Source organism: Mesocricetus auratus, unplaced genomic scaffold, assembly GCF_017639785.1.
Source record: "Mesocricetus auratus isolate SY011 unplaced genomic scaffold, BCM_Maur_2.0 Super-Scaffold_100676, whole genome shotgun sequence".
Taxonomy (NCBI): Eukaryota; Metazoa; Chordata; class Mammalia; order Rodentia; family Cricetidae; genus Mesocricetus; species Mesocricetus auratus.
In genome coordinates, this window is record NW_024429266.1 from 54,003,087 (window position 1) to 54,023,587 (window position 20,501).

Here is a 20,501-nt window from a genome sequence, read left to right on the forward strand (position 1 = left end):
TACCTCCCTCCCCTTGCGCACACTCCATCCCTCCTCCTGTTTGCTCCCCGCCTCCCCCTCCCCTTCTTCGCTGGGAGCTGCAGCCCGCAGCCTCTCCACAAGCTGGAAGGAGGAGTATAGTGTGGGCGCTGCCTGAGAGTGTGCGGCCCTTCGCATAGATCGACCGCCGCCGGGCGACCTAGCTGAGATCCGAGCACGGTTGCACGTCCCCGCTTTGACGGAGCCTCCCGGCTTCCATCCTTCTTTTGACTGATTTAAATTTTTTAATTTATATTCTCCCTGCCCCGCCCCTTTTCCTTCGACCCCGCCCCATCGCCCGCTATTTCCTTGCCTTTTCCTCTTCCCGGGCTTCCTTCCCTGCGTTTCTTTCCCCTTCACCCTCCACTCGCCTCCTTGCTCCCTCCCCTTCCTCTCCCCTTCCTCCGCGGTTTCTTCCGTCTCCCCCCCCCCCCACTCCGCCCCCTCCTCTCCCGGCACTCCCCCCTCCTTCCCCCGCCCCGTGCCTGCAGACGCGCGGATCGTCCATGCGCTCCTGGCAGGCAGAATGCTGGGCAGCAGCGTCAAGAGCGTGCAGCCCGAGGTGGAGCTGAGCGGCGGCAGCGGCAGCGGCGGCGACGAGGGCGCGGACGAGCCTCGGGGAGCCAGCAGAAAGGCGACCGCGGCGGACGGCAGAGGCATGCTGCCCAAGCGCGCCAAGGCGGCCGGCGGCAGTGGCAGTATGGCCAAGGCCAGCGCAGCGGAGCTGAAGGTCTTCAAGTCCGGCAGCGTGGACAGCCGTGTCCCCGGTGGGCCGCCGGCCTCCAACCTGCGCAAACAGAAGTCGCTCACCAACCTCTCGTTTCTCACGGACTCCGAGAAAAAGCTGCAGCTGTATGAGCCTGAGTGGAGCGATGATATGGCCAAGGCACCCAAGGGTTTGGGCAAATTGGGGCCCAAGGGCCGCGAGGCCCCTCTAATGTCTAAGACACTGTCCAAATCAGAGCATTCGCTCTTCCAGCCCAAAGGCGGCCCTACGGGCGGCGCCAAGACCCCACTGGCTCCACTAGCGCCCAGCCTAGGCAAACCTAGCCGGATTCCTCGCGGACCCTATGCGGAGGTCAAGCCTCTCAGCAAGGCGCCTGAGGCAGCGGTGAGCGACGATGGCAAATCGGATGATGAGCTGCTTTCCAGCAAGGCTAAGGCGCAAAAGGGCTCAGGGACCGTGCCCTCAGCCAAGGGCCAGGAGGAGCGGGCCTTTCTTAAGGTGGACCCCGAGCTGGTGGTGACCGTGCTGGGCGACCTGGAGCAGCTACTCTTCAGCCAGATGCTGGGTAAGTCTTGCCGCCCCGCCCCACCCCGCCCCTGGTTTTCTCCTGGCCGGCAGAAGGGAGAGGTGGGGAAAGGGAACCTTCCTCCCTTTTTCCATACACTGATTATTGGCCAGGTTAGGAGGGGCATTACTGTCCAGATGTGCAGAGCTGGCCTACCTTCAGCTGTGTATAGCTAATGACTGACTGTCTTAAAGATGTCGCTGATGGGAGTCTGGGTTCTGCTGTGGCCTGCCGGAGGTGAGGGTGGACAATGGGGGCAGGGGGGACTTAGGTTCTCAGAAACCATTATCTGCCCTGAATTTTGAAGTCCAGAGTCCTAATATGGCTAACCACAGTGAGGTTGGTAGAGACGCTAGGTGAGGAGTGGTCTGTGCTGGATAACACGGCGTCCAGCATTGCTAGGAGAGCATTGGGAAGAGCCCAGATCTAGAGCACAGATGTAGGGAGAGCAGATGTGAGGGCCAGTTGGTCCTTGGAGCAGAGCTGAGGCGCCACTTCCTCTGTGGATCCTGGGTGGGAGCTTGAGTCGGATTTCCCGGGTGTGGGGGACCTGGCAACAAGAAGTGTCTGGGGCCAGGGAGGCGGGCGGGCAGCCAGCTGCGCGCATCTGGATGCGCATCCTTTTCCTCAGCCCCAAGTAACCACAACCCCCATTCCCCTAAGTGTTTTAGGGAAAGGTCTGGGCTTTTGCGCGGAGACTCCCGAGAAGCCTTTGCCCTTTGGCTAATGAAAGCCAAGCTGGCGGGAAGGGAGGAACAAAGCTTCCTCGGTGGAGGAAGCTGGAGAGCTGCTCCATTGTTCTCCAAGCCTGAACAGTCCGAGCAAAAAACCCGGAGCCAGCCGGGGAACCGTGCTTTCTTTCTGTAGATCCCCTGTCCCCATACAGGGATACATGGAGGGTGGGCCTGATGAGGCTCAAGTACCCCAGAAGCTTGCACTGTCAGTACAGGGGCTGCGGGAGGTCGGCTGCGAGCCACCTTGGGTGCACAGACTTGTTGCAGTGGATGGGATGTGGGTCCTCAGGCGCCAGAGCCCAGGGACCCTATCTTCCTGGGTACCTTGCAGACCCTTACGGGCTCTGCTGGGGGCTGGGAAGGGGCGTGTCGTGAGCGTGTGAAGGGGCGGGGCTGAGAGGAGGGTGGCGGTCCAAGTGACCGGATGGATGGAGGGAGTAGCGGGTTCTGGCCCAAGGTCCCTGGAGAATGCGGACGGAAACCTGTTCAGACTGCTGCAGTCTTCCGAAGACATCCCCGCCCGTGGTGTGGTGAGGGTCTGATGAACAAGGATTCTGCCTCTGACACAGATGGCTTTCGCAGAGGCAGTTAGGAAACTGCACAAGGGCAAAGGGAGGAAAACAGTCTTGTCCATTTAGAAAGCTGCCCCCCAAATTCGATTTGACAGTGAAAAGGGGGGATGGGATGGAGTATGCAGAAGTGCCAGGGGGAAGTGCCACCCTGTTGCTTGTCGTCGAGCCGTTCAGAGGCCCTGCCCTCAAGGAGTTTGCCATTCGGTCGGCTTACATAGACAATAAGGAAAACAAAACACTAGGCATCAAGAAGGTTGCATTCTAGAGAGGGACGTGAGAAGGGAGGCCTCTCTGAAGAAGGAGGTCATGGAATTGTGATGAGACATGAGGCTGCCTTGGAATGAGCACAGCCTGAAAGAATGGGAGGACTGGGGAGGAAGGGCCTTCATGTGCTTTGGGCAAGGGGAGATGAGTGTGGGTGGGACAGGTAGAGGGCACAGCCCCATTTTCAAGGTCAGAGCATCCTCTGTTTGGGATGGGTCAGCTAATCAAGCCCTCCATAGTCCAGGCATTCCCCAACCGTCCATCAAAGGCCTCTTAGCTGCTTCTCAAGATGGGTTACTACAGACACTCTGGCAGATGGTCAGAGAGCTGACTGGGGCAGGAGGGGAAGAGAAGCTGAGCTATGGTGACTTTACCCTGCTCAGCTGTCATTTCCCCAAGCACACTTCCACGAGACCACTCAACAATTAGAGGGTGACCAGGGAACCCCTCCCTTTCTAGCTGGGCAGATGATGGCCTGAAATGCAAGGGCCTGAGCTGAATGCCGAGCCCTCAGTTACAGCTCTTCCGTGGGAGACCTACGAGGAGGGTGAGCTCACAGGTGTGGAGGCTCTGATGGAGATGGCATGTCCTGGGCCAGGAGAGCAGTTTTAAGAGTACGCCCCCATAGAGGATGGAGGAGACAGGTGGGAAGTCCGCAGAGGTTGCTGTACCTGCCTCTGGCTGAGAAGATCAGGGCAGGGTGGCATGGGGCTCCAGAATACACTGTCTGGCATCAGATGATAGGGTGGCAGTTGGTGGCTCTAGGCCAAGCCTTTTCCCTGGGTGAAGATGAGGTAGAGAGCACACTGACCAGGACTAAAGGGGATAGTAGAGCTGATTGTCACCCCAGAGCCTATACAAGCGTGCCCTATGTCAGGACAGGCTCTGCTGTAGAACAGAGTGGCGTCTGGAGAGAATCCTGCTGTGATGTCTCCCCATGGCTACGGTCATGGAGTTTTTCATGAGGCCAGTATCAGTTTATGTGTATTCTCTGGTGCCATCTCAGTACCAACTTCCCAAATAAGAGCCTTCCCAGAATAAAGCGTAAGAACTGAGATCTGATGGTCCCATCCCCAGACTCAACTGGGGTCCAGATGATCTAAACAGACTCCCGGGCCCTTCCCTAACCTGAGAGCTGCCAAGTAACCAGAGTCCCCCAAAGAACCCTGGAAACCTAGAAGGCTGAGGGTAAGCCCCAGGGGAAATAGGCCAGTTTCAGTGTCCTAGCTTGATAGTCCGCATGAGATAGTTTTGACTCTGGAGGAAGGCCACCGGGCCAGCTCTGGGGCAAAGCAGAAGGTAATATTTCCAAATCCTTGTCCAAGAGTCCTGAGTTCTACTTCTTCCTCTGGGACTCAGTTTCCCCATATAATTGAGTAGAAGAGACCCCTCCAATGGCTCATCCTATAAGAGGGCAGTGATTAGACCTTGTAAACATCCTGGTGGATTAATGAGTGCTTGTATTAACGTAGAAGTTAAAATTACAGTTGTAGCCCAAATCCTACTTCAGCTCATCAGCAGCACTTCCCCTAAAGATTCAGGCAAAGTCAGTCCCTCAGACACTCAGCTTCCCCCCCCGCCATTCAGCCCTCCAGAAAATAATGGGCAGTGTCAAACAATCGAGATGGCCCAAGGTCAGGGTGTGAAAGAACCTGGGATCTTGGAGTTAGTTCCTAGTCCCAGTTTTTTCACAGAAGGTGTCTGGCATCCAAGGAGGGGTTTCCATGACAACAGCTCTCTGCCCTCAGAAGCACAGACCAAATAGAATTGAGGAAGGAAGACAGGAAGCTATCCATTTCTAAGGCCCCCGGGCTTCAGGGAGGAGGGCTGGGAAAGGATTGCTTCATGGATTTGCTTTGAGTGCTGTGGGATGACCTGCTTTCATGTTTTTCCCTGTTCTTTCTTCAGTACCTTGGTGAAGAGTGGAGATGTGACTCTAGGTAACAGAGCGTGTGTGTGTGTGTGTGTGTGTGTGTGTGTGTGTGTGTGTGTGTGTGTGTGTGTAAGCACACCCGGAACCAGAAGCTCCACTCAGAGGCATAGTTGGTGATTCCAGGAGCTCTATAAGACCTGGAAAGAGTATGGACAACCCTTCCTCCTCCTTTCCCTGAATGCTAAAAGTCCCCTCTAGCGTTTGGGCTAGAGGGGATTTTTAGAATTGCAGGTTGAAGGCTTATGACAGCCAGTGAACATGGTCGTGTGAAATAGGAGCTGACACGGGACTTTGGGGCTCAGGGCCTGCTGCCTTCCACTGAGCAGATCATTTCTTTCCCTGTTACATTCAGGATCTTTTCATCCAAGGTTGGGCTTGGGTTGCCACCAAAAGATGGGCAGGAGGTCCTGTTCCTCTGCACTGGCCATGGCCTTGGCCTGATTGCTGAGACTAAAGCTAGTCTCCTCATGTGACAACCTGGGTTCCGAATCTCAGAGCGGAAGAGCTGGGTGAGGAGGTCTTAGGGGTAGGCTCTCTACCTGTGGGCAGAAGTGCCAGAGCTGCTTGGTTCTCCCAAATCATATCCAGGGTAATATTCTTTTCCATTACTGACTGACTCCAAGCCCAGACATAAGCATTTCTAGTCTCAAATGACGCAGGACTAAGCCATCTAGGACCCTGGTGCATATTTTCCGATACTTTCTTCTTGTTTTACCTGTCTGTCCTGTGCCCAAGCTACTTCTGGGGCTGTATTGGGCCACTGCCTGCCCTCTGTCCCAAGCTTCCCCCTTCTCATCCCTTGCTGTCCTCAGTCTTTCCCTCCCTGCAGCTCTCTCCATGTACTCTAGTTCTCTAGTTTCTGACCCAAGGGCTGCTGGTGGTGAAGGGGCTTCCCGGAGCTTGAGGGATGGAATAGCTGAGTGAGTCTCCAGGGTGCACAGCTGCAGTTCAGCACCTGGCTGCAGTCTCCACGGACAGGCAAGAGTGAAGTCTCCTCCTCTCTGCATAATGCTCAGCCTTCCCTGGGATTTCACAGAACCAAAGAGTAGGAAATGTCTAGATGAGCCACCCACTGAACGCTGAAATTAATCCCTTTGTGGCATCAGAGGCAGGTGGGTGTTCTGTTTACATGCTCCTGGTAACAGAGGGATCACTACCTTATTTTCCTGGAAAGCATTCATTGGTGGAAGGATTTTTTTTTCTTTCTGTTGAACCAAGATTCTGTCTTCTGAGAATTTCTACCATGGTCCACATTTACTCTTTGTACTCTTACAGATGAAGGTTGCCTGCCTTCCACAGAGGTTAGATGCCTATTTGAGCTGCACCTCATCTTTCTCCCTTTACCTGACTTTTCATCTTTCTTGCATGTGCCTTCTTTCTTTCCTTCTTTCTTTCTTTCTTTCTTTCTTTCTTTCTTTCTTTCTTTCTTTCTTTCTTTCTTTCTTGCTTTCTTGCTTTCTTGCTTTCTTGCTTTCTTGCTTTCTTTCTTGCTTGCTTGCTTTCTTTCTTGCTTGCTTGCTTGCTTTTAAATAAGACTTGGTGGGGAAGGAGTCTGACCTATATCACCTGGTCTCCAGGCCTGCTAGAGTTCCTCTTCCACCTGGATCACAGGACCCCATCACACCTGGCTACAGTTCTTTGGTCCCCAAGATGCTGCTCCTGACCAAGCCTTTCGTCCCCTTTGCAGAGTCCCTGTGTTAGCCAGCAGCAGAGGGGAAATGGGCGCCACCTGTTTCTCATTTGCTCTGGCTGACCTCCCCCACACCCCGTTGGATTACCCAGATGTATTTGATGCCCAGGGAGCCTGCAGCCTTCCCTCTCTTGCTCAGAAAGGACCAGGGCAACAGACCCAACTGACTGCCCTGAATGGGGAGGTGACCTCCAACAGGAGCCTGTAGAATTCCTGCCACCAAGGCAGATACCTTCCCCACACAGCTGATTCTGTAGCTGGTGAGGCAGGACACCTGATCCTCCATGGTTCAGCTCCACTTTGTTCAATGAAGTCTCCGCTTCCTTCTGACTAGCAAACATCAGTGTACAGACTGGGAAGATGTCCCAGGAACTCTGCGTCTTCTCATTAGAGGCGGGAACAGAGTTGGACCCGCCCCAGATTTTACACCTCTGGTGTATGAGATGCAAAGTGTGGGGGGGAGTTATTAGGACCTGCTGGGTGCCTACACTCCTCTGCTAGCCTGGTGCTGTGGTGGGTAGGGGGGGCAGGGGCCACAGATAGTCTGCAGGCTTCCGGCTCTTGCTGTCAGCGTCGCTGTGCATCTTGTGTTTGTATACAGCTCTTCAGCTCCATGCTAGCCAAACCTCAGCAAGGCAACTAGGGCTCGGCTGGGGCCATGGCTTGGCCTAAGCCACCCTGAGATCTATTTTAGACATCTCAATGATACATTTCAGAGCCTCGGGAATGGGTGGTTTCTCTGCAGAGCCTTCTAATTTCTGGGTGGCAGTCTCGCCCTGGGTATCTCACAGTGCTGCCACTCCTGTGACTTGGGATGTGGGCACTGAGAACTAACACTTTCGTAACTATGCTCATCCGCTCCCACTGCCTGTCCCTGTGGGACCTCACAGCCGCCTGAGGGTTATCCATTGGGGCCCTGCTGTTGGGTATAGTTTGGTGTAGGAGGCTTGAATCAAGAGCTGCATGTTTCCACGGCAAGTCAGCATTATAAACTGTGGCCTCAGGATGACTAGTATGACAACAAAATGCATGCCACATTGGAAATAAGGACATGATGGGTTATGTGGCACATAGCACAGCGCCTAGGACTTGGGTGGAGTCGCGTATCATAATCCGAACTTGGAGTGTGCAGTGGGTACTTAAGCTATGTGTTCCCATGGATCAGTGGACATCCATACCAGTGTACTCTCAGGTTTCCAACACAAACGAACACACTGAAGGTGCTTTTACATGTGTGTGTGTGTATGTACACAAGAGCTGGACCAGACTGAGAGTGTGAAATATGACCACAGAGGAATGACTTCCCCCAAACAGACCCCCAGGCAGAGGGTGCAGGGTTCAGATGCCTGGCTTCTTTCCCAGACAAGCACTTTAAGTACTAGTTACCCTGCAGACTCCGAAGACTTAAGCTTTCTTTGCCCTTGGTGACCCACTAAATAGGCCCTTCCCTTTGGGGGAAGCTGGCAGCCATCTAGACAGGAGGCCCTGCGTTCTCTCTATAGAGTCCCCGAGGTACCATGGAGCCTAGAATTGCAAGATCTCTACGCTGGGGAGCTACTTCCTAGGAACCCGGTACCTGATTCTTCGTAGGCAGAAGGAAAAAGAGAGCTCGAGAATGCTATACCTAATCATAATATTTACTAATTGTTTAGTGTCTAAGAGTCATTGCTTTTATGCCTTATGCATCATTGTTTATTGGTATTTACAAATGAAAAAATGGAGACCTTAAAAAAAAAAGAAATAGGTAAGCCACCCAAAGCCAAGAAAGCAAATGAGTACGAGGGCCAGAATTTGAAATTAACTTCCAGGGAGTAATGCTGCCTAGAACCTCAGCTCCCCCCCCTTTTTTTAATTCTACTTGATTTATAAGAAACTCGCCAAGCAGCTTGTAAGGCAGCATGCACCTGAGACTGAGGCTTTGGGCAGGCTGCTGACTTGAGATGTGGGTGGCAAGAGCTCCTGATTGGCTGGAGAGAGGTGGGAAAGGAGGACAGGAAAGAAGCAGGTTGTGGGACATGATGGGGATGCGTGTGCTGGGACCATAGGCTCTGGGGAGACATTTGAATGAACCAGAACGCACACTGGCTGTCCCCAAAGGACCCCTCCCCAAAGTCCTATGTATCCTCTCTCCTAGGCATGGTTGCCCATGAAATGAGCTCTCCAGGGCCTTCAGGTTCTGAATCTCCTCACCGGAAGGCAAGGCTCTTTGTAGCCCTTACTGAATGGGAGGCACCCAAGGGTGACTGTGCTCAGATGTTGCCTCTTTCCTTATCTGCAGAGGCCTTCTGCCTAAGGTGCAGTGTTCTGCCCTCATCAGGGATTGGTCTTCCCCAGCCTTAGTCATGGAGTATTTGTGCCCTGCTAAAGTAAAGGCAGGCCCACAGCCCCCAAAGCTTGAACCAGACCACCCACAGCACAACCCCAGACATTAAGGCAATTCAGAACCACACACTAGAGTTTCTTGTCCCCTCTCCTCATCTCCTCCCCTCTCTCCTCTCTCCTTTTCTCCCTCCCTCCTGTTCTCATTTTTCAAGATTTTAGTCTCATGTAGCTCAGGCTGACCTCAAATTTGATAGGTATCTGAGAGTGAACATTGAACTGATCTTCTGGCTCTGCCTGGGCTTACAAGCACCCACTATATCCATGGAAATTTTCAATTGTGTCCGACTTGGAAGCAGGTGTACACAGAGTGCAGGCTGCATTTCAGCCTCCAAATTATTTGCTTGATTCAAGAAGTCATACCAAGCGAGTTAGAAACTTATTCAAAGGAATCAGAGCTGGGAATGGTGTCGTATATTTTGTAATCCCAGATGTTTAGGCAGGGGGATTGCAAGTTTGAAGGTAGCCTTGGTATTTTAGTTAGGGCTACTATTGCTGTGATGAAACACCATGACCAAAGCAACTTGGGAAGGGAAGGATTTGGCTCACACTTCCACATCACTGTTCATCATTGAAGGAAGTCAGGACAGGAACTCAACAGGGCAGGGACCAGGAGGCAGGAGCTGATGCAGAGACCATGGAGGGTGCTGCTCACTGGCTTGCCCTACATGCTCAGCCTGCTTTCTTACAGAACCCAGAACCACAAGCCCAGGGGTGGCACCACAATGGGCTGGGCTCTCCCACACCAATCACTCATTAAGAAAATGCCCCACACGATGTCTATTAGTATTCGAGGGATAAACACTGATCCACTGCTCAGGACCCCATAGGTAGCCCAGGCCTCCTCATTGACTCACATTCAGGGGGTCTGGATCGGTCCCATGCTGGCCTCCCAGCTGTCCGTCTGGGGTCCAAGAACTCTCCCCTGTTCGGATCAGCTATCTCTGCTGGTTTTGCCAGCCCATTCTTTGCCAATTTGCTCATAGGGTGGGAGGATGGTGGGAATGGTGGGGGGGTTGCGGGAGGAGGGGAGAGAGAGGGAACTGGGATTGACATGTAAAACAAGCTATTTAAAATTAAAATTAAAAAAATAAGTAAATGTAAAAGGATAATACAAAGACTGATGAATGTTAAAACTAATCTATCTTTCAAGTGAAGGTGCCAGATATGTTCAAAAAAAAAAAAAAAAAAAAAGAAAAAGAAAATGCCCTACCAGGTTGCCTACAGCCTGATATTTTTTTTCCCTCAATATATGTTTTTATTTAAACTAGAAACATTAATGCTTCACATGTCAATCCCAGCTCCCTCTCCTACCCCTTCTCCCTTGTCCCTTCACCAACCCCTCTCTAGCCCCCACCCAGTCCCCACATCATTCCCCAGGGAGGGTGAGGCCATCCTTGGGGGGATCTCCAGAGCCTGTCATTTAATCCAGGGCAGGACCTAGGCCCTTCCCCATGTGTCCGGGCTGAGAGAGCATCCCTCCATGTGGAATGGACTCCCAAAGTTCATTCGTAAGCCATGGTAAACACTGATCTACTACCCAAGGCCCCAGAGTTTTCTGAGGCCTCCTCACTGACATTACATTCATGGAGTCTGGATCAGTCCCCTGTTGGCCTCTCAGCCATCAGTCTGGGGTTCAAGAGTCCCCCCTTGTCCAGTCAGCTGTCTTTGTGGGTTTCACCAGCACGGTCTTGACCCCTTTGCTCATCACTCCTCCATCTCTGTCACTGGGTTCCAGGAATTCAGTTCTTTGTTTAGCTGTGGGTATCTGTCTCTGCTTCCATCAGTCACTGGCTGAAGGTTCTAGGATGGCATATAAGGTAGTCATCAACCTTATCATCAAGAAGGGGCTATTAATGTAGTCTCTCCACTATTGCTTAGTTTGCCAGTTGGTGTTATCCTTGTAGATCTCTGGAGATCTCACTAGTGTCAGCTCTCTCCTCAAACCTATAATGACTCCATCTATTATGGTATCTATCATCCTGCTCTCCTCTATTCTTACCCTGACTCAACCTTCCTGCTCCCCCATTCCTTCTTCTCTCCTCCTCTTATCCCTCTCTCTTTTTCCTGGTTCCCTCTCCCTTCCCCCCAATGTTCCCAATCTTCTCAGGATATCTTGGTTCATTCCACTTATCTGGGGTATCATGTATCTCTCTTGGGAACCTCCCTGTTTCCCAGACTCATTGGCACTGGGATTGTAGGCTGACACTCCCCTGATCCATATATAAAATCCATATATGAGTGAGTACATACCATGTTTGTCTTTTTGTGACTGGGTTACCTTACTCAGGATGGTTTCTTCTAGTGCCATCCATTTGCCCGCAAATTTCAAGATTCCGTTGTTTTTTTTCCACTGAGTAGTACTCCATTGTGTAAATGTACCACATTTTCTCTATCCACTCTTCAGTTGAGGGGCATCTAGGTTGCTTCCAGGATCTAGCTATTACATATAATGCTGCTATGAACCTAGTGGAACAGACATCCTAGTTATGTTTATGGCATCTTTTGGGTATATGCCTAAGAGTGGAATGGCTGAGTCTTGTGGTAGACTGAGTCCCATTTTCCTGAGGAATCTCCATACTGATTTCCAAAGTGATCTTATGGAGGCATTTTCTCAACTGAGGCTCCCGTCTCTCTGATGGCTCTAGCTTGTGTTAAGTTGACATTGAACTAGCCATGACACTTGGCAACTTAGACCCTATCTCAAAAAGAGTAAAAAGAGGAAACAGGGGTAAAGCACTTGCCTGGCATACACAAAACTTGGGTTGGGACTCCAGTACTTCTACCCCCAAACACAGTGGAATACCCTTGGCATAGTGGGGAAGGCACCATTTTCATACAGCTTTGTTTAAATGAGCATAGGACAGCGCTCTCAGAGAAGATGGTCCTCTAGGGAGTGAAGGAAACAGGCCTCCCTGGGGCTCGGAGGGCCTACAGGGTGTGAGGGTACTTCTTAATAATGTGCTCAAGACTTCATCATTTTCTTTCTCCTTCTCTCAGTTGTTATAGGAGCCAGGATGTTTTGTCATGGAGCATTTTGTTTTGCCATGGAATCTAGCTGTCCCCATGATGTCCCCATCTATCCTAGAGTTCAGGGTTTGTCACAGGAGAATAGGCACTGCCCTACTGTCTTAATGCTTCCACAGGGCCTTGATGATGACATAGCATCCAGGAGTTGCTGCAGGATTCGACTCCTGACTTCACTGTCAACATGTCCCTGCTTCAGCACTCAGGAAAGGGAGCAGCCATGGCATCTATGCCCCTCAGAGGCAGATAATCAGGTGGTCATGCTATGGTGCTGATCCTGCTGCACGGCAGATGACTACAGATGTGAGACATGTCCTTCTTCAGTTCCGAAGGCTGGACCTATGATTCCTGGTTCTTCCTCAACAGCTGAGTTTGCTTGTTTCTCCATCAGGCAGTGTGGAAAAACTGCTGTACTCCTGTTGCCACCATTAAAGGGACATGCTGAACTTTCAGGAGCATCAGGGTCTAGTCTCTAGGGAAGGAGGCCTGCTTGGCATGCCAGGCCTTTCTTTTCCTTGAACCTAACCAATAGTTTCAGGGCCACTCCAAGACTAGCTGTAGAGTTTTTGGTCTTTGGAAGAAGGTACACAACCCCAAGACTGTACTGAAGGTTATATAGTGTGCAGAGGTCAGACCTCTTCATCCAAAGCCCTTTGAAGGACCACCTAACACACAGGAATGTGCGAGACATTGGAGATCAGCAGCAGTGGTAACCAGCATTTATTGAGCACTCACTGTATGACAGCTGTGAGGCATGCTTTGTCCAGATAAACCATCTCATTCCTAGAAGGAGATGTGATTCAAGGATTATGTACACAATCTTTAACAATCCAAGCAGACTATAGAAATGGAGGAGCCAAGGGTATCCTGTTCTGCCTCCTGTAGTTGCTGGAATGGACTGTGGAGATCAAGTGACCAAGGTTGCAGGGGGCACAGGCTAGTGTTACTTGCCTAAATGAAGGAGCGCTCTGTAGTACTCAATAAGCAGGATGGCCTGACTGCTGCACTTCTGTTGGTAACCCCATGATCACAAAAGACTTAGATATGTCGGAATTCACGAATGACTATTTAATGCCAAGCAACTTGCCCAAAGGCACGTGGCTCATTCATGGTGAAGCTAAACATCAAAGCAGCCTTGGTTCAGGCTCCCATATTTGGCTACTAGGCTCCACTACCTTTTGCATGACAAGTAGCAAGTCTGTTCCTTGCCCGTTATATTCTAGAACTCATGGGCTCAATCTTGCCATGGTTTTGATGATCCAGGTTTATAAAGATGGATTTGCTCCTGGCCTCTACAAGCATCCTTCAGCACTGACTATTTGCAAAGGGTCTTGCTCCCCCCGCCCAAGGTAATCACTGTCCATTGTCAGAATCTGACCCATGGAGGAGGATTCCAACAGTGTCTTAGCTGGAGTAGGATAGAGCTGAACCCAGGCACTACAGGAAGGCTGCCACGAGGGAGCTTCCCAGGTGGGCCAGAAGGAAAAGTGCCAAAAAGGGTTAGATGGTCAGAAAGCTGTTCTTGCCTTTGTGCCTGTGAACCCTTGATCCATCTCTCTCTAAGTGCATCCTTGGATAAGCCACTTATCAGCCTCTTTGTTGGTAAAGCGGGGATCAGATTCCCCAGCTTCCAGATCTAGAGGACTTGGGAGGGAACAGTATAGGACTAGGCTGGTACAGGGGCTACTGTGGCTTGGAGCTGCAGATGTCAGCCCCATCTGCAACTTAGGATGCTACTACCTTCTACTCTCCATGCCCACTCCCTCCCTCTGTAAGTAGACCCTGATTTCTAGATTAGATTCTCCATAATGCTGCATCATGGGCGTGGGCATGGGCTCCATGAAAGGTCTGAGACTTTTGACAGTATCTGTAGTTTGTTGATGTATTATGCATGAGGCACCGTTCTAGGCACTGATCTGGCATTTATTATTTCAGTTACCAGGACACAGAATCAGGTACTACATTTGTTACAGTTTTCCCAGCAAGGAAGTGTTAAATGTGCCTCAAGCACTTGCCTCCGTAATCGCTATGCCACATGGTCTCACCCATGAAGAAAACTGGACTTGTAATGTCCCACGGGCATGACAGATATGCCTAGAGCCTGTTCTTTTTAAAGAGGTGCATCTACCTGGCGAGGGGTGGGGGTGGGGGTGGGGGGAGGCCTGTAACATTTTGGTCGGGGAGACTGCCTGGTCCTCTGTTCTTACTTGGGTACCTGTTGCCAGAATTGGGACAGTTTGTGAGGTCTACTGTAGGTATACATTTACATCACCGGCATGTGCTACTCCACCCTGTATGCCGATGGTCTAAGAGGGACACCATGCTTACTGTAAGAGACAGGTGTGCACCGAGACTCTGGATCTACCCTTGGCAGGGACCCTGGCTGCCTGGGGTAATAGAAATGGCATCAGCTTTGAAGGCATACACATGAGGTTTCAGATCAACTCAAAATGCATGCTCATTCCTGTCTGTGGTCTTCTTTGAACCTATTCCTCATCTGTGGGCTGGGACTAAGATTCAGCCTTTGGGGCCATTGTGAAGATTAAATAGAAGGAAAAGCAGAGATTACCTGGCACACCATAGGCAATCACTAAGTGATTCTGTTCCCACTTCCCCTACAGGCTTGCTGTTCTAACCCCTGTACCTGTTGTGGTGACCCCAGTGGTGACCCCAGTGACCAATGGTGACCAGTCATCCCAAGAGACTCCATTCTTAGTTTGGCTCAGTCACTGAACCTGTTTCAGGCCCACGTAGTCTCTGAGATGTGAATTATGAAGCCCTCTGGAGCTAGCTTGAACAAAACAGGGGGTTTATTATAGGACACAGCATCTCCAGAACAGGGAGGACACCAAGAATCAACCAGGTTCCCAGGAGGAATGGAGCTAATGGTGCCAAGCGTCTTCGCCTGCTCAGCACGTTGGCGCTCCCCTGATCTGCTCTACACATCGGTTCCTTTCCTTTCTTACCACTGACTGGCTTCTTCTGTTCCCAGTCCACGTGTCAGCATGTGGAGGCCCACGCTCTGTCCAAGAGAGCAGCTGGTTTCCCAGAGGAGGAGGAGGAGGCCCTGACTGACCTATCACAAGGAGAGGAAGTTGGCTTTTTAAGGTCTTCAAGGTCATAGGTCAGCCTGGTGGTTGTTTAAACTATTATGAAAATAAAAATCTCAAAAACAGTATGAAGAAAACGCACAGACTGTAAGGTGTGGAGGACAATTGCCAGAGGGTGGCCCTCTTGGTTCAAGGTCAGCACCCACTGTGACCCCTTAGCCCAGGATGGAGCTCCAATCTAGATCAGGGTGAAAATTATCAATGCCCTTATTTCTAGGCGGGTTGGGAACTCGGACTTGATCTGTTGGCTTACCCTGGGCTGGTCTGCCTTTCTTTGGCCAATAACCTTTCTGGTGGTCATTGTGGGCTCTTCCTGGGGCCGAGGCATGGGATCTACTCTTACTGTTTGTTAGCACACAGCTGGGAAGACATCTGTGGAAGATCGGGGCCAGGACATCTTGGCTCCTTTACTTTTCTCATGGGAACAGGTGGATGGTTTTGAGACTGGCCTGGGATTTTCCCCACAAGCCCCAGGCTGTAGCCAAGGTGTTGGGCTAGTAGGAGTGGGACCAGCCTTGCCTTAGGGGATGGGGTATCAAATGGCTGGCAGGAAGAAAATCTCCACAGAGGAGCCAGTCCTGCTCCTCTGAGCTGGGGGAGCCAAGCCTGAGCCAGGACAAGGGGTGGATTCCTGCCATTTTCTCACACTCTGCAAGGATTGGATTTCCCCTGCATCTGTGGATCACAGTTATAATGTTTTCAGCCTCTCAATGCAAGCACTCAGCAAGAGCCTAAATCACTGCTTTATTCCCTTGGGGTCATCAGAGAAAACACATAGACTATAGTGGCCACGTACACAGGCACTGGGGTCAGACACAGTTTAAACCAGAGTTGATAGCGTTGAATCCCAGGCGTGTTAACCTCTCAGCCCTAGCTTCGTTTACCCTGCTGTTGATCCATTCCAGCCCCCACCCCCTCCTCTCTTGTTACCATCTCCTGAATGCCTCTGTCCCTGGGTGTTATCTCCTCATGTCCCAGGCCCCCCAGTTTGTTCCTCAGGTTCTGCATATGCTAGGATGCTAGCTCTCTTCCAGCCAACACCCAGACTGCCAGACACACATTAGTGAGGCACGCCAGTGCTGCCTGCCTCAGGTGTACCTCTGATGGAACAGCACCAGTGTCCACCCGTCTGGTAGTTCTTCCTTCTCAATCTTCTCCCCTCCTTACCAAAGTGGCCCCTCATCCTCTCTGTCCCTCTCCCTTTGCTGTGCTCAGAGAAACCTGCATTGGCTTCCTCTTGGTGGCTTCCACTCCTTGTACCTACTGTCAGTGTAGGTCCAACCTTGTCAGGTCCTAGCACTCTTATTCAAGAGTTCAGCTACTTGCTAGAAGATGATGGAGTTTGCTTCCTCACCTCTGGCCAACTGTGCATCTGGCCTTGGTCTCCATCTAAACCAGCCTCGCCCAGCCACTCACCCAGAGTTCCCTGCTCCTCCACTTCCTCTGCATGCGAGTTCAAGGAACCAAAACAGATCTATGTGGTCAAAAGTGACTGAAAATGGGGAAAGCTGTACCCTTAAACCTCAAACAGACAGATGTGCTGTGCTGGAGGCTCTCAGAAGCGGGCTAGGGCCAATCCTTTGTCCCTGTCCCAAGCACTGCAGGCACCAGCATCTATAGAAAGCCACCAGGGAAGAGCAGTCTCAGGGAAGCATCCTTCTCTTGTCTCTGCCTCTCTGCAAGGCCAAAGGCAAGAGCATAGGTGGGCCAATCAGAGACTCTCCTGGAGGAATCTGGTCACCACTGCTCTTGCCTTGGCTGAGAGACAGATGGTAAGGAGAGCCCAGGGCACTCAGATTCCTAGCTTCTATAACCAGGTCAGAGATTCTCCATTAAGAGGCCAGTATTGCCTCTGTCTCTTGCCTACCCCAGAATGACCCCAAACCTACCTGTACTTAGAGTTTTTGCTGCCTGCATCACAAATATACTGGCTTCTCCATTATCTGGGCTAATATAAAAGTTGTTTGTTTTTTGTTTTAATCCATTCCCTCTATCTTGAACTACTCTTCTTGGTACTTAGGATTCAGTTTTCCTTTCCTGGTTTTTGGATACTTTTGTTTGTTTTGGTTTCGTTTGCTTGTTTGTTTTTGAGACAGAGTTTTACCAAGCAGCTCTGGCTGGCTGGAACTCATCATGTAAACCAGGCTAATCCCAAGCAGAGATCCCTCTGTCCCCCAAATTCCGGGATTAAAGGCACGCACCACTCTTTGACTACACCGAGTATCTGTTTTGATTCCTTGAATTCCTGTGCAGAGGAAGTGAAGAAGCAGACACTCTGGATGAGAGGGTGGGTGAGGATCATTTGGATGGGGTCTGAGGCCAGATGAGCAGGTTTCCAGGGCTGAGGGAGCCATGCTCCCAAACATTTATGTAGAACACCTGAGGTGCGCCCGTTCTCAGCCATGCCGGTGCTATGATCTGCTGGGGTTGGGACTGGGGAGACCAGCACCCCCTTTATCGGTCTCTTACCTCCTCTTGTTCCTTGGCTCCCTGGGTCCCATATGTTCAGGGAATACAAACTGACAGCAGCGGCAGCTTGAGCCAGACATCACTGGAAAGGGAACCTCTCTCCACCCTTCTTAAATTAAAAAAAAAAAGCTACATTATCTCAGGCAGCTCTGTAAGTAGAGAAATATGTCTGGAAGAAGCAAACAGATGGAGCGGGGGATGGTTGATGAGGTGGCAGAGCAACTGCCCCTTCTATCCTCTGTGGAGGGAGGGAATCCCGGGGGGAAAATGGTAGTGGCAGAGAGAATGGAGGTGAGACTTTATTGACTTGCCTGTATGATAACTGACACCTGGGAGTGATGTGGGTGGAGCCTGAGGACATCTGCTCCGTGCACATCTAGGGTACCTGACATCCTGGACTCACTGCTGACCTGGAAGACAATACCCACCTGTCAGGGGAAAGGCAAGTGGGCAGGGAAGACCTTTCCTTACTCTCCCTAAAGGCACTTCAGATTGAAGAATGTGTGCCTCACGGGACTCTATCTGAGCTCCAAAACAGAGCCAGCAAGCTGTCTCCCTTTGGAATGTTCCAAGTCAGGATTTCTTGGAATGCAATTCAGATATGAAAGCCATGAAGAGAGGAGAGGGCACCAAGGGATGTTCCATGGTGAGGTCAAGACACCTTTCCACTGGAGCTGGTTAAACCCTCCTGAGGTTGTGGACACTTACTTCAACTCGGTGGCAAGCCACAACATCACCAGGTTACAGCCAGAGAGACCTGAGGGGTGATATGCAAACCTTTCATTTTGCAGATGAGACCAAGCAAGCCCTGGTCTCACTTGAGTTCCCTTGACTCCTGATCCAACGATTCCCATCTTCCCTTATCCAGTTTAATCTGCTTGTCCCCTTCCTTACCTTGGTTGAATAGTTAGGGTGTTCTACCGTGGCACACACAGCAGGTCCTTTACATGAAGGTGGGATGAGTTGTCCCCTGGCAGATGGCCCAAGTCTGTCAGAGTAGAGTGAGATCTCATTGAACACCATCCAATCTCCTGTTCAACAGGAGAGGGAACCGGGGTTCCTAAAATTACAGTTAGCCTCAAGTCACCCAACCCATGCGTGGGAGACACAAGCTCTAAATCCAGGTCCTGTCCCATGACATTTATTTTAGGCAGTCACCCTGGGGTAGGGAGGACATGCTGCCTGTCACCCTGGGGTAGGGAGGACATGCTGCCTGTCACCCTGGGGTAGGGAGGACATGCTGCCTGTCACCCTGGGGTAGGGAGGACATGCTGCCTGTCACCTCAGCAAATGGCTGCTGCTGGCCTGACGTGCACATTTTTAAAATGTACCCACTGAGGTTTGGGGACAGAGTGATACACACATTCTTCCTCCCTCTCTGTGGCTATTGAACCTCATAAATACTCTTTAACAATCACTCCACAGTTTCTCCTACCTACAGACGTTCATATAATGCTCACCAGGACCTGAGATGTTGACAAAGGAACCTCTGCTGTCACTTAAAATAAAACTGACAAATTTTATTTTGCCTATACATAAGTTTCTTATGTGTAAAGAGCATGTATGTTTGATTAACAACTACAAAATTCTCAGCTCTTCTAGTAATAATGCCATTTGTCAAAAGCCAATTAATTTTAGCTGAACTTAGGGTTCCCAAGATTCATACAAGCTGAACTCAGGGAAGAAGGAGAGGCAGTCACTCTGTCTGAAGAGGGAAGTGGTGAAGACCATGGTAATGGCGGCAGCAGTGTGAGCGGCAATGGTGGTGGTGTTAGAGATGGTGATGGTGATGATGATGAGTTTTTGGTGCTGATGGGACCAGTGATGTGGTGATAGTAGAAAATTAATGAGGGATGTAGGGAGGGTAAGATGGTTTTGGTGATGGTGATTGCAGTGACATTTGGTGGTAGTGGTGGTGATAGTGAGGGCCACAGCCTTCATGCCATCTGTAGTCTTAGGAAAGGCTAGTGTGGTGCTCTCATAGCTGACCACTGTGGCTGACACCCACCCATACTCAAACACACACATCCCACACACACAAGGTTAAAGAATAATAATAGCAATGGGCCCTTGACTTCCAGAAGGATACTGTTGCCCCTCACGTGACTCATGTTACATTTTGGTGTTCCATGTTGCCTTGTTGACATTTACTCCACTCACAATTTTCCATGAGTTCAACTGAGAGCTCCCACATATTAAAGCACCCTTCTACATATCTGGCACCCTGTACCTGCCTCCCGCTCACCTCTGCTGACATGACACGGGTGAGACAGTAAACAGAGCTCTGCCAATAGCAAGGACTGTGCGCTTGGTCAACAGCGTTTCTGTTCTGACAACTCATTTCACCTCCCGGGGCCTCAGCTTATGCATCTCTTCCACGCAGAGGTGATTTGCTCCATCCTTCCTAGTTACTGCTGGGGTGAGGGCACTTGTTATCAACAGGAGACACAGCTGTGTGGGTGATGGGGGGAGGAGGACCTCTGTGGGCACGGTGCATTCCTCACAGTCTACCAGCTGTCTGGTCAGCAGACTTGGCCACAAAGGGGCCCTTGTCTAGGAGATCCCATGGGGAACCATACCACTAGTCACGGTCTCCACGCTGGCCTTTATCTCTGGTGAGTCATGTAGGCTTGAGGTAGAACCCTTACAAGTCTCTTGACTCTACATGAGGATTAGGCCCAGTTTAGGACAGAAAGGTGGGTAACATAAGACTAGCTTTGTCATCCTGACTGCTACATCTTTTCTTACCCCCTCCCTGAGAAGTGGCCCCTCTTCTCTTCAGTCCGCCATAACATGTTATCTGTCCTTTCCTCAGGACACAACACAGAGGTCCCTGGGAACTGGCTGTGAGGCTAGTCTGCCCAGACCTTAGATATTAGAACATTTTCATTGTGCTAGGCATTTCTGGGGTACCTTTGCATAGTAGGTCCACAAATCTTCACAATACTACAGAACATGCTTACTGTCCTCAGCGTTCACACTAAAAAAGCAGGAAGTAGGGGAACATAGGGCT

At 50.9% G+C, this 20,501-nt stretch overlaps 1 protein-coding gene across 10 annotated transcripts in view; it reads left to right on the forward strand.

Annotated features, from left to right (window-relative positions):
- Nav1 (neuron navigator 1) overlaps positions 1-20,501 on the forward strand; it is a 243,256-nt gene that overhangs the window by 92,838 nt on the left and 129,917 nt on the right. For all 10 annotated transcript variants that reach the window (XM_040739017.1, XM_040739016.1, XM_040739023.1 and 7 more), the window contains one exon: positions 510-1,310. In XM_040739017.1, coding sequence (XP_040594951.1) covers positions 510-1,310 — 801 coding nt within the window. The remainder of the gene's footprint in view (positions 1-509; positions 1,311-20,501) is intronic.